The sequence below is a fragment of the Sinohyriopsis cumingii genome, chromosome 2 (genome assembly GCF_028554795.1).
Source record: "Sinohyriopsis cumingii isolate HCF-2022 chromosome 2, ASM2855479v2, whole genome shotgun sequence".
In the NCBI taxonomy this organism is placed as follows: domain Eukaryota; kingdom Metazoa; phylum Mollusca; class Bivalvia; order Unionida; family Unionidae; genus Sinohyriopsis; species Sinohyriopsis cumingii.
The window spans coordinates 149,224,339-149,238,184 of NC_142962.1; the positions used below are offsets into that span (position 1 = coordinate 149,224,339).

General features: G+C 35.9%; 1 protein-coding gene across 1 annotated transcript in view; it reads right to left on the bottom strand.

The window, feature by feature from the left end:
• Positions 1 to 13,846, bottom strand: part of LOC149806062 (WD repeat domain phosphoinositide-interacting protein 2-like) — a 75,710-nt gene that overhangs the window by 46,065 nt on the left and 15,799 nt on the right. The window contains exons 4-6 of the mRNA XM_089950936.1: positions 12,020 to 12,214; positions 7,508 to 7,600; positions 2,145 to 2,215 (exon numbers count right to left, since the gene is read on the bottom strand). Coding sequence (XP_089807062.1) covers positions 2,145 to 2,215; positions 7,508 to 7,600; positions 12,020 to 12,214 — 359 coding nt within the window. The remainder of the gene's footprint in view (positions 1 to 2,144; positions 2,216 to 7,507; positions 7,601 to 12,019; positions 12,215 to 13,846) is intronic.

The following is a 13,846-nucleotide window of genomic DNA, read 5'->3' on the forward strand; positions in this document are numbered from 1 at the left end:
AAACTTGAGCTAGGGAACAGGCAAACAACGGACAACAGACAATCCCATAAACTCTCAAGGTCTATAAACAGTAGAGGCAAAAATTGAATAGCCTTTATATCTGCATGCTTTATGTCAAAGCTGGTCGCAATCTTCTGAGCAGTGTTTGTGAGATCATGTTAAGTTTTGTTTTCTATTTTAGTATAGCACCCCAATTTGATGGCTGATCAGTACCACTTATACAAACATTAAAAGACCTTTAAACCATGATGCTTTTTTCAAAATTGGTGGAATTCTTTTGGACAGCTTTTCTGAGTAGTCATTTAAAGACTTTTTTATATTCAGTAACACAGGTCAGATTTGATGGTGGCTCAGCATAATTTGTTCAAGACTAAATGGCCTTCATGTCGGGATTCTTTCTGTTAAAACTGGTCAAAACCTCTTGAGAAGTTTCTGAGAAGTCAATTAAAGTTTGTTTTCTATATTTTTTTGTAATGATTGATCAGCATCATTTGTATAAACTTGAAAGGGTTTTATGCCAGAATACAAATTGCCAAGTTTGACAAATTTCTGTTTGGGAGAATAAATGTAGATGTTTTTGTCTTACTAGTGGATGCCATGTTTGGGTTATTGGTCTTAATGTCAAGATTCTCTTTACCACGATTGGTTGAAATTGGTCAAGTTAGGTTAGAAAGTAATTGAAAAAAAAATCATCTATAGCTTAATGAATGATGCACATCTGATGATGCACAATTAATGTACATGGCCTAATGGGTAGGTGAGCTACAAATTGAGGTTTGCTAAGAATGTATTTTACATTTAAGAGTCTCACATTACCATAGCCTAAACAGTCTTAAACTATTTTTTTAAGTTTTCAGGTTGGAGAAATCAGTTTTACAACACCATGTAACTGCCTGCCTAGCCTATCTTTCATTACCTATATTTTAGTTTCACATTACCATGTGACCCAAGGCCTAGAGAGTGTTTACCTATATAAATTAATTCTCATGTTGGGGAAATCAGCCTCACATTATCATGTAGCTTGTTGCATAGAAAAGTTCTTACCTATATCTGTAATTTTCATGTTGGAGAAATCAGTCTCACATTACCATGTGACTCATGGTCTAGAGAGTCTTTAATTATCTGCATTTGATTTCTCAAAAATAACAATATAAAAACAATCAATTAAGTGGAATATAATAGTTTACTGATTTGGTAAGTAAACAAGAAATGGTGCAATGAGTCATGAACTTGCCGATTATGTCTCAAAATGTTGGGACACTGAAAAGGTTATATTTTACACAAGTCTCTGAAATGATAATAATAATACTTACTTTCTTCCTGTCTCAAAACATAAGTTCCCTATATGTAAAGGGCACACTTTCTAAATATTAAAATCACAGTCTACTTCACAAAAATATCTACGCCTGAAAATGATATTGATGGCAGTCTCACCTGCACCATATCTGAAGTCTATTCCAGCATGGTTTAATATATAAATCCTTCAACAATTAACATGACAACAACACACTTTGAAACAGGAAAGTTCAGTTGTTTTGAGTAGGTAATATATGTCAGTTTCATTTTGAAGTACAATTTATAGCAGTCAGTGTTAGACACTGAAATTCCTTGAACAAATTAGCCATTATTCCAAGTCATTGTGGCAAATTTCTGCAAGGCATTGTGGATAAAACTGGTACAATGTTATAATTTGACTAGTTAAGCCCCTATAACAATGGAAAAAAATTTCCACTGGAGAATATAATACCAGTCATATCCATAATACCTTGCAGAATTAACCTACAATGACTTGAAAAAATGGTTGATTTGTACAGGAATGTCTACATTTACTGTCATCTGCTACAAATTACTTCTAACAGAAATCGCTATTCATTTACCTGCTGAAAATAACTGATCTCAAATGCCGTCAAGGGTTGTTTGTTTGTTTGCTTACGGTTTAATGCCATTTTTCAGCATATGATGAAGGAAGAACCAGAGAATACCCTGGTAAGAACCAATGGGTCACGGGAAGCTAGCAGCATTGGGTGAGCCAAGTCATGGGTTTTAGTTATTATGTTAAATTTGGTGAAGGGTATCCCTATTAGATTGTGTTGAAATGGACTTTCACATGACCAATAGGTCCAAAAAAATTGCATAAGGCTTGCCTTTTAACTCCTCTTCTGAACTCAAATAACTTCTGGCCGTCTGGTATGGAAAATACCCTAATCACCGTCCCCTAAAAGAGAGTACAGATAATTGTCTTAAGGTAACATAGACATTGGTTTACTGTGTTCAAGGGTAAAAAATTAAATGCTGCCAATAGGTCTTGTATATGGTGTTCCTTAATTTTTCAACAAACATTTATTTTTTCATGCTTTACCTCTTTTGTATAATTAAATTTCTTAGCTGATATTCATTTATTTCAATAAAATATTCATACCAAAAACAGAATTTATGATAGCATCTTTCAGAATTAAGTGTTTCTGATGATAAAATCCAATATCCTTTAATCTGAACGAAATCAAAGAATGCCATTATTACATTCATATGTACATGTCTTTTTACAAAGACAAAGCTGCTGTTTTTACATGTTCAACTTGCATATGAATTGATGAATTGCATTTACATTTCATAATAATTTTGGTTTTTGAATGAAAATTCATCAAAATGTTGACCATCTATTCTATGAAGCAACGCTCAGTCACTTTTTTTCTGCCTATACCGCCCTCTTTCTAGTAGAAAAAACAAGCTGGATGACTCTCTCTTTTTGGAGCAGTTTCCGAATCTCCTAGACTATGGAAATTCGATAGGTGGCAACCTGATTATTCTTGGAGATTTCAACTTTCACTCTGTCTGTCCCGGAAACTCAAATACATCAAAACTCATAGATTCCATTAATGTTTTCAACCTCAAACAGTCATTTAACCAACCCACCCATAAACATGGTGTCACGGAATGGTGTAAATGTTGTTAATTAAATACATGTACTCGGGTTTCATTTCTTTTTCTCTGTACAACGATACCCGAGGGTGATTATAATATGGTCTATGCATTTCGAAATCGTGAGTACGATTCATCCTGTGCCACACGTGCAAGGTGCCTTTGATAAAGAATAACGAAAATTCTAAAGGTATAAATACGTTACTACATGTAAAGGACCTTTACAATACTAATGGTTTTGTCAGCAAGCAGCCTGCTTAAAGGATTCGCACAATTCCAGCTGTAGGGGTAGGTAATGTTTTGGGTTTTAAGTGATAACTAGTGTATTACCATATTTTCCTTTGCATGTTTGTTATAGTTTTCTTTACATACCATAATGCGTGCATTTTTTATTCTTGTTGCGACGTAGTGCAGGACTTATATTGGTAATGTAAAGCTACATTTTTTAAAAGAATTGTTTACTATTGTCTTATCAAGCAGGGTTAGGTTACTATTGAACCTCTGTTTTGTAATTGCCATTATAATATAATCTTTTTAACTTACCATGTATAACGTCCTTACGTTATGTCTGTATCAAGTTTAGTACACTGTATCGGGTATATTTTCAGCTGAGATTTGATGGTAGGAATATCCGGGGTGTCCGGTGTTGTCAGAGTGTAGAAACGTCCGTGTGTCCGGAGCGTTTAAGGTGCCGGAGCGTCTAATGTCTAGCGTCCGGAATGTCAAGAGTGACTAAGGTGACCCAGCTGTAAAGTCATCAAAGGACCAGGGGGTCCGGAGGGTCTAATATTTCAAGTGTCCGGAGGGTCTAATATTTCAAGTGATCATAGTATTCCGAGGGTCCGGAGTCTATATTGGTTGTGAAATTGATTCGGAGGAGCTGTGGAGCGGATATGGTGCACGGGTGACGGAGTGCATCTCCACACATGTATTTTTAGCTGTATGCTAATTTTGGGTTAGTAAGACCCAGTGTATTATTCAGGACTGGAAGGATAGATTGTATATCCGTTCTTGTTTAGTGACATAATTTCGCTACCTGAGCGAATACATTTTTTACTATGTGTAAAGACTTACATCGTTTACTATTTGAGTGAACTATATTCATCTTTCCATTATTGAATCATTTGTGAAATCATTTATCCTGTGTTTTAGGGTTACTGACCTAAATTTATTTGTACATTTTTTTCATCTTTGAAACTGTGCGTTTTTTTGTTAAATAGATCCAATATTTGGATTATAAATACGCACACATCTTCATAATCCACTACTTGTATAAATCGCCACATTAAACCATATATCTGTGTCGTCAAAACGTGTTCTGTTGTTAATCCGAAATATCCCACCCGGATATCTTGTTACACATGGTCACATTTTAGACTGGACTTTTCATAGACCTGATGATAACATTCCACGGTCCTCCCTGGTATCCCATGAACTTGCATCAGATCACCTCTGCATTATATGCCATCTTGACGTATCAGTCCCTAACCCTCCACATTTATCTGCTACTAAGAGAAACCTCCGTATGATAAATAGAACCAAACTAATGCACGACATCCAAGCTAACCTAACAACTTGCTTACCTACTACCGCAGAACAACTTGATAAATGCCTGCATTCATTGCTTGACAAACATGCCCCAGCTACCAAGTGCAGAGTATCAATTCAAAAGTGTTCTCCATGGTATAGCAGTGTTAGGGACCAGCTTCGCACTGCTAAAAGAGACCGCCGTAAAGCTGAGAGGCTTTGGCTTTCAATCAGACTCACTATTCATAAGCAAATCTATGAAGCTGCTAAGAAGAATGTCACAAATATAGTCCATGCAGCGAAATCAGCCCACTACACTACTAAGATCATGGAAAGTTCCAGCTGCAAAGAGCTCTTCGAGATTACTAACAAGCTAATGTCAACGAACAAATCTACACCACTTCCAACTATCTTCTCTCCAGTCGACCTTCCGGACATGTTTGCAAATTTCTTCCGTGACAAAGTACAAACCATTAGAGATAAGCTTGACACCACAATTTCAATTGACTCATCATCACCATACAGTTGGGATACAGAATTTGAGCAGCAACCATTAGCAGCATTTGAACCTGTCTCTATGGATTTCGTACATACAATCCTGATGAAGAGTGCACCAAAGTCATGTGAACTTGATCCAATTCCAACATCACTGCTGCTTGAGTGCTTAGATCCAGTACTGCCTTCACTGACTGATGTTATTAACACCTCAATCTCATCCAGGGAATTCCCATCACTTTTCAAAACTGCCATTGTAAAGCCTCTACTGAAGAAACCAACGCTAGAACCATAATGATTTAAAGAACTACCGCCCAGTTTCTAATCTCCCATTCATATAAAAAATCTTAGAAAAGATTGTTCTATCCCAGTTTGTATCTCATCTAAATTCAAACAGTCTTTTTAGCAATGTACAATCTGCATATCGCCCTTGCCACAGGACTTAAACTACTCTTCTAAAAGTAGTTAATGACATTCTCTCTCCATTGGATAGCGGAAAGATTACAGTCCTCACACTCCTTGATTTGTCTGCAGCATTTGACACAACTGACCATGATATATTACTTCACCATCTCCAGCATGTATTTGGCATTCATGATACAGCCTTACTGTGGTTCAAGTCCTACTTGGTCAACAGGACACAAATTGTATCTGCAAATGGAATACACTCCAACCTAGTTGATCTCTGTTGTGGTGTTCCACAGGGGTCTGTTCTTGGACCTGTTCTCTTCATTCTATACACTCAACCGCTCTCAAGTGTCATAGATCATCATCCAGTGTTTCATCAATTGTACGCTGATGACACCCAAATATACAAATCTAGCCACCCAACTGAAGTTGATGCTACCATCCAAGGCGTAGAGAGGTGCATTTCGGATGTGAAATCATGGATGATATGTAACAAGCTGCAGATGAATAATGATAAAACTGAGGCCATTCTGATCACAACACAAAGACTTTCTTATTCACATACTTTACCTCAAACAATGAATATCAGCAACACCAACATTAAATTCACACAATCAGTACGAAACCTGGGTGTTACTCTGGAAAGTACTCTCACATTGCACCAACATGTCATGAACATATGCAAGGCTGCATGTCTTGAGCTGACGCATCAGCTCAATTCACAAATATCTTTCAGCTGATGCCACTAAAACACTTGTGTGTTCATTAGTACTTTCAAGACTGGACTATTGTAACTCAATTCTGTCTGGTTTATCTCAATATCTGCTCCAGAAACTTCAAAAAGTTCAAAACACAGCTGCTCGGATCATACTTAGAGTACCACGATCAGAGCACACCTCCCCGCTGCTCTGTACCCTACATTGGCTATCCATTCGATCCAGAATCAAACACAAAATTTGTTATCTGTGCTACGCTTCACTGTCAGACTCTAGTCCTAAATACCTATCCGACCTCATCCATGTGTACACACCAGCAAGATACTTACGCTCCTCTTCTGACAATCGTATACTCATTATTCCCACTATGAAAACAAAGTCATATGGACAGCGTTCTTTTGCATACCAGGGCCCAGCAATGTGGAATGAATTGCCCACTGAACTTAGACACAAAGACACAGTGATCACATTCAAGAGAGCTCTCAAAACTCATTTATTTCCACTGCAAGAACAAATTTAAAGGCCTAATAATGTTTCCTACCTTAAATATTCTCAGCATGTTTTTTTTTATAATATTTTCTAATTTCATGGTGTTTGTTTTTGTAATCATATCATTATATGTTTTTTTATCTTATAGGTGTTGTCTAATGTTGTAAAGCGCTTAGAGCTTCTAAAGATTAGGTGCTATACAAAGTCCTCATTATTATTATTATTATTTATATAAACTGACTGTACTGACAAATGAAGTATCCCCTGATAAACTGCTAATTTGTTCTGAAAAATGTTACTGTGTGTTAAACATATGAACAGAAACTGATGAATTGTCTCATACATTCCATACTCATTCCTTTTAAAATTAAAATTCCAGTAAAACATTAATTAGCTGGATTGTGGTTATACAGATCTTTCAGTCCAATGTAATTATGGGCTGTTCTCAAGATACACAACAACCTATGGAGGACATTATCGGTAATCCTGGAATCTAATCATCCAGACAAAATCTCATAGCCAAAGGTACCATGAATAATCTCAAACAAACCGGGTTCAACTCAGAACAATAAAACCCTGATTTGCCATTGCATAATATGCATACAGCTCTTGATCGATGAAGATTGTTCTACTGGTTAGTCATAACCAACTGCACATGTCCAGATCTGCATGTGCATTATGTCACAGCAGATCTGGGTCTATGCAGTTTACAGTTGATCTGAGGGTATACATTAGTATGTATGGTATCTATCTGTAATAAAATAACTGTTTACTGTTATGTTTATACCTTGATTTCATGTAAATTTCTGAATAATTATTCTTTATCTTATACATCAGTAATACTGGTTTGGTTTACATCCTTACAAACAAGATGAACATTCTTGGCAGAAGAGTTACAACAAATAAATGCAATCTGTTCATATTATTTATAACTGAAAATGTTGAAATTTTACCTTCTCAGAAGCTGTGGCCAGTTTGGTGGCTTGACTGTTAAATGACAGAGCAGCCAAAGGATTGTCATGGGCAGGAATCATAGTCACTGCTCGCTGTAAGAAAAAATGCAACCCATATGACTAAAGCTGAGCAAGTACACTGCAACCTCCACCTTTTGAAAACTATTTGGACTGAGAAAATCTGCATAGTTTTAGGAGTTTTCTAATTTCCCATGAAAAGCATAAAAGCAATAAAAACACATAATAATGATTATGGCTGCTACTCAAAAGAAAAACTAATTACCTAATACTGAAACAAAATGTAAATCTTTTTGATGAAGAAGGTCCTTAACTCGGTCAGCAAAAATAATCTAATCTACTCCCACCCCCAATTACTGATGGGATAAGAAAAAACAACCAAGATGATGAGATTATGCACATCCCCAGCTATTCCAAAATGTATGCTAAAAGATGGAATGATCTAATGAAGATTTCAAAAAAAGAAAGTTTGTATTTGTAAAGTACACAGGAAGTGACAGTCACCATGAGTTTTCCTTGCAAAATGAAAATAAGAAGCCATCATAGGCAAAATTTAATTTAGCATTTGTAACACTGAAAAAGCTCAGGAATTTTCTTTTATCAGTTATTCCTCTATAAAAGCTTGCCAGAGTACCATCTGACACTGAAATTCACTGGTCCATGCATACTAGAAATATTGTGCACTACTGTTACTTAGTTAAGAATACTCAATGCACAAAATTAACTGATGATGCCAAAAATGTAGACCTACAATTGTTTAACAGACGTGATTTTGGTCTTCCAAAAAAAGCTTAAAATGTTTGAGGGGGATTTTGGGGTCCTCCCCCAATGGTGTCTCAAGGGGCAGTGCATGTCAGTGTTCACATCGTAATTAAGTCACAATAATTTCTCAATTTTCACAGCAAATACATTATACTTCTCTCTTTTCATAACAAATCTGAAAAATAAACACCCAAGTACATCAACTATATACAAATAATACCAAACATTCACTTATCTTTTTCTCCAATGGACACAACCTGTTGATATGCCAGTCAAGCTTTTTTTGCGGCTTTGGCAAAGATTTGGCAAAGATTTCTTTAGCCTTCCTTTTTGTCACCAATGACTTTTTTTGCTCAATGTGCAATCGTTTCTTTTCCTTCTCAATGACAGCCTTTTTCCTTTCAAGCTGGTGCTTGTATTGGCAACATGCAGTGCACATATTCTGACAGAGGGCTACATCTGTTCTCTCATGTAAGAATTCTTTCTTCTTATAGTAAATAACTGCACTTTTTCCAGATGCCTTCTGAGCTTCAATTTTTTCCATATGCAGCTTCATTTGTAGGTGCTGTTCCAAACTCTTCCAACCACGATTACCGTAATTCAGATCATTCTTGCAGAGGTCACAAATTGCCAGTCCTCTAATGTTCTGTTTTCTTATAAACTGACCAACTAAATTTCCGTCAACTTTTCGCTCCAGCCATTCCCATTTCCATACGGTTTTTAAACCTTTATTTAAACGTTTTGTGTCATGCTCTCTCTCAACAATTTGGGGCACCATGTTTTACAAGCATGCTTCTTTCCATTGCCATCAGATTCATGAATGATTCATTGGATGAATTTAAACCTTTGACCAATCAGAACAATCTTTACGAGAGTCGTGGGGTCCCCGTGTGGCCGAGTGGTCTAAGCGCTCTCTGTTACGGATCACTGCCATCTCACCTGTCTGCATGGGTTCGAGTCTCGGATTCGGCTAATGTGGGTATGTGAGAAAGCTTGCCAGTAGCTTCTTGTAGGTCGGTGGTTCTTTCGGGGGTTTTCCCGGGTTCTTCCTCCACCACTAATATTGGCCGCCATGCATAGCCTATTGTGTGCTGAAAAATGGCATTAAACCCTACAACAACAACAACAATGAGAGTCATGTGCTAACTAATATATGGAACAAGTAATTTACAAGGGTTGTTGTGGAATCGTACTGGACAGACTGTTTTTAAAAAACCAGATTGGAGATGATATAAAAAATGGACTACATCAAGAAAAATCTGATTCAAGTCAGGAGGAAAGCGGAATTCCACTTAAAAATGAAAAAAAAACCATGTCTGCATTAATAAGGTTGTCACAAAAAACCTGCCAACCTCAATATTTCATTCCAAATTTTAAAAAATTGTCTCCAGTTTCATAATACAGTACTAATTGTTGATCTTAATATCCCTGTGACCAAGGTATTATTTGTAGACTTAAGCAGATGATGAGGGTGGGGGGCATTAAAAAAGACTCAGATTTCACATACAAGTGAAGTTTGTAAGAGGTAACCTGTCATCAGTGATTAGGATTTACACTGTGAATAAATGGAAATTTTGATTAACTGAAGACAAAACTAGTCTGGAATACATCTGTGTATTGACAGGTTACAATTGTGTAGAAGAATCCTTAATGTGTGAAGTACTGTACATGTATATTAAAAGTCCACTAATTAAAGCATGGATCACATATTAGAAAATTTACATATCATTCACATCCCATTAGAAAACACAAAAAACTTGTATGTAAAAAAGAGGTTAGTCCTCATTTGATCTATATCCCATTGTCAACACAAACGTGTCATTAAACAATTCACTGAGATATTAGAGTTTGGTCAGCTGGAAACAGCTATCATCTTGTCGAGGCTACCAAGGGGATGAGACTGTTAATAGGGAAACAAAAACATGTGAACAAGGTTTTAACAAACATCTTTGCAATGAAAAATCTATGGTTTCAAAAAAAAATTAATTTAACTTTTATGTTGCCTTTGGTAGCATTCATAAGCATACACATTTTTCCTGCTAAGTAGAAACTTTCATGGCACAATAAGTGTTCCAATCACTTTGAAAAATGCATCAATCGATCAGATTCCATTGTTTTTATTTAAGTCTGGTGCTGACTTCCTTGGATAAAAGGTGCTTTGTTTTTGTTGAAGATTGTATGAGGCATGCTTTGATAAAGGGTGCTTGTGTTCTTGAAGTCACTGCTTAAAGCAAACTTTCGAGGACCAAACAAATGCTGGTTTGTTATTGTGACGGTAACATCAAATAATTCTAGAACATTGACTGAAATTGTTTTTTGTTTGTTTCAATTTGCTTCATATTTATACAGAACAATCGTTGCTTCAAAAGTAATGTTTCATCTGAAGTATCTGCAAAACTATTTTTTGAGTACATTTTATATATTAAAAACAACATGCTAACAATAAAAATGATAATTTGGTTGACTGTAGCCATTCCTGTTCCTGCCTTCAGAGGTGATTGATTGTGTAGCTAATCCGGTAGCATGGCTATCTGAGTGTATCACGGCATACCGTACCCAGGCCAGGTGTCTGCATAAGGTGATTATGATGTAAAAATATACTGTTAAGATGTGTTTGTCAATATGAACAAAAGGCTTGTTTATGTAACAATAGATTCCAGTGCATTTTGCAGCTTCCTTTCATGGTGCCTCTGAATTTCTTCACCATAAACCCAAGACTGTATATACAAGTTTAAACTGCCAAAAATGGTGTTGTCCCAAAAATCACCAGATGGTATATTTTGTCACCATTAATATTTAAAAAAATCACAATGTGCGACACTGGTGAAACCAAGCTTCATCCCTGACAATTTATTAACCATCTGTCAAAAGTTGACGAGTACAAAAACAGACATTGTTAATACAATCACTGGTTAAAATATGGTCATGCTACCTTAAGTGTTCCATATACATGATTAAGTGATCAATTTACAACTTTAATGTGCCACTTGAACTTGACCAATCAGAGATTGATTTTTGGACATTATTTCTGGATTATTGAGGCAAGTTTTTTTTTTACAGTAATTTTACTCTTTGGTCCCAGATTTTGATTTCTGCATCCAGAACACAGATTTCTGGATTAAGAGAGCAAATTAACATTTCGTAATTCTGTTCCCATTGAATTATGTCCGAATAGTAAGGTTTCCAGATAAAGAGAGTTTGGATTAATGAGGTTCCTGTGTGTGTATGTATATATATATATATATATATATATATATATATATATATATCTCTTCCTTTGTGAAACCAATTCCTATTATATAGGGCACAAGGATTTTACCATATATAGTCACTTATAAGTCTTACCCAATGGCAAACTAGATAACTGATATGCTATCACATAATATGCCTTCAGATCAGGGTCTATGTTATTTGTTCTACTGATTACTGGTAAAAAAAACTGCATAGACCCAGATCTGCCAGCAGAGTATGTAACACCTGACATATAATTGAGTAGATATGGTGCATAATTTTCATTTTTGCACCATAAATGCAATGTCTTTCACATTATGTAAGCTTTCTTATTCTGATTTGAGGTTAACCAAGCCAGATGTCACAACTTTGAGTTCAGTCTGAGTTTGTGATGAAAACCATATAAAACATGGCATGCAGAAGACAAATGACAAAAAGAAATAGAACATGTATTTCAAGTCAGCATTTAAGTCATTCTTTTTCAAATGCTGAAGAACTTACCAAATTGACAGTGTCAAATATCTGCACCTCGCCGATTTGACTGCTGCCAGGGTAGGCCAGGAAACAGTTGTCATTATTGATGGAAAGGGCACACAAGCCATGGGGGTTGGGAGGTGTGTCTCGAATTGTGTGCAGGACCTTCATATCCCGAATGTTGTGGATGAAAAGGCTTTCCTCAAGGCATACTATTAATCTCTGCCAAAAGGACAAAGGTAGTTTCTTAAGAAATAATTCTTATCATAACCACTTAGTATAGTAAAACCTGTCTTGTGAGACCACTGCTATGAAAGACCACCTGTCTTGAGAGACCATGTTCTCCTTGCATAGATTTATTGGTCATATAGTGTTATGACCTGACATGAGAGACCATTATTTTTTGGCAGAAGGGGTGGTCTTTCAAGACAGGTTCTACTGTTGTATTATTAATGTGTACTCTGTCCAAGCTTTAATATTAAAAGATTACAATTTGTAAATAAGGAGATGATGACACTCATTGCAGTTATGTTGTTACATATCGTTTAACTGGAATAAACAAAGCCAGCAAAATGGATAACTAATAAAGTAAAATCCAAATTCGCATACTCAGTCCAACACATCTGACACACTCTACAGAAACTTAATAACGTAAATTAGGTGGCACTACACACATAACAATATGAAATAATTATTACACTGGTACAGTGCACACAAAACAAAGAGCAACATGAAATAATTATGACAATGATGCAGTGGCACTACACACAAAGCAATATGAAATAATTATTACACTGGTACAGTGCACACAAAACAAAGAGCAACATGAAATAATTATGACAATGATGCAGTGGCACTACACACAAAGCAATATGAAATAATTATTACACTGGTACAGTACACACAAAACAAAGAGCAACATGAAATAATTATGACACTGATGCAGTGGCACTACACACATAACAATATGAAATAATTATTACACTGGTACAGTGCACACGAAACAAAGAGCAACATGAAGTGGCACAACACAGAGCTATATGAAATAATAATGACACAGATGTAGTGGCATTACACATACAGCAATATGAAATAATTATGACACTGATGCAGTGACACCACATGCATTGGACAATATGAAAATGATTATGATATGTGGAACTACACATGAAGCAATATTTAATAACTATGAGACTGATGCTGTGTTATTAAAAAGAGAAATATGAAATAACCCACAATGATACTGTGACACTACACACACACACACATGGGTCATGCTACCTGGTGAAGTTGGCAACTAAGGCACCAAAAATGTAAACGTCGACTTATTTTGTTAGGAAAGCAAAAATGACTTCACCCTGTGAATTTTTGGAGGTACATTGTCTGAATATAATTTTTTAGATGCCCCCTTGCCTTAGCCAGGTTAGTTCTAGTGTTGTATCGAAATGTATTCATCAAGCCATCAAGTAGCTAGTGCGGATATCAATTATGCTGACATGCACACTCTTGCACATTGACAGGCATGTGTTTTAATAGCTGACTGACCATTAACCCTTTCCCAAGTAAGTTAGCAACTATCAATGCCTGATTTCTGCATGTTATCTTTTGATGATAAAAACATACAAACTCGTGTTTCAGAACTTTAACAATAGTATGTAAATACCAATTTGTGATTTAAGAACAGAATCGATGATCTAAATATTTTAAGTGCCTCTTGCACACTATTTCATCATCAAATTAGTTTGAAACTATAAGTGAACCAGTAACAGGGAAATAATTTGTTGTGTCTGGGAAGTACCCATTTATTAGTTTGCCTGTTTTCATAAACCATTGGGCAAATATATTCAGAAAAAT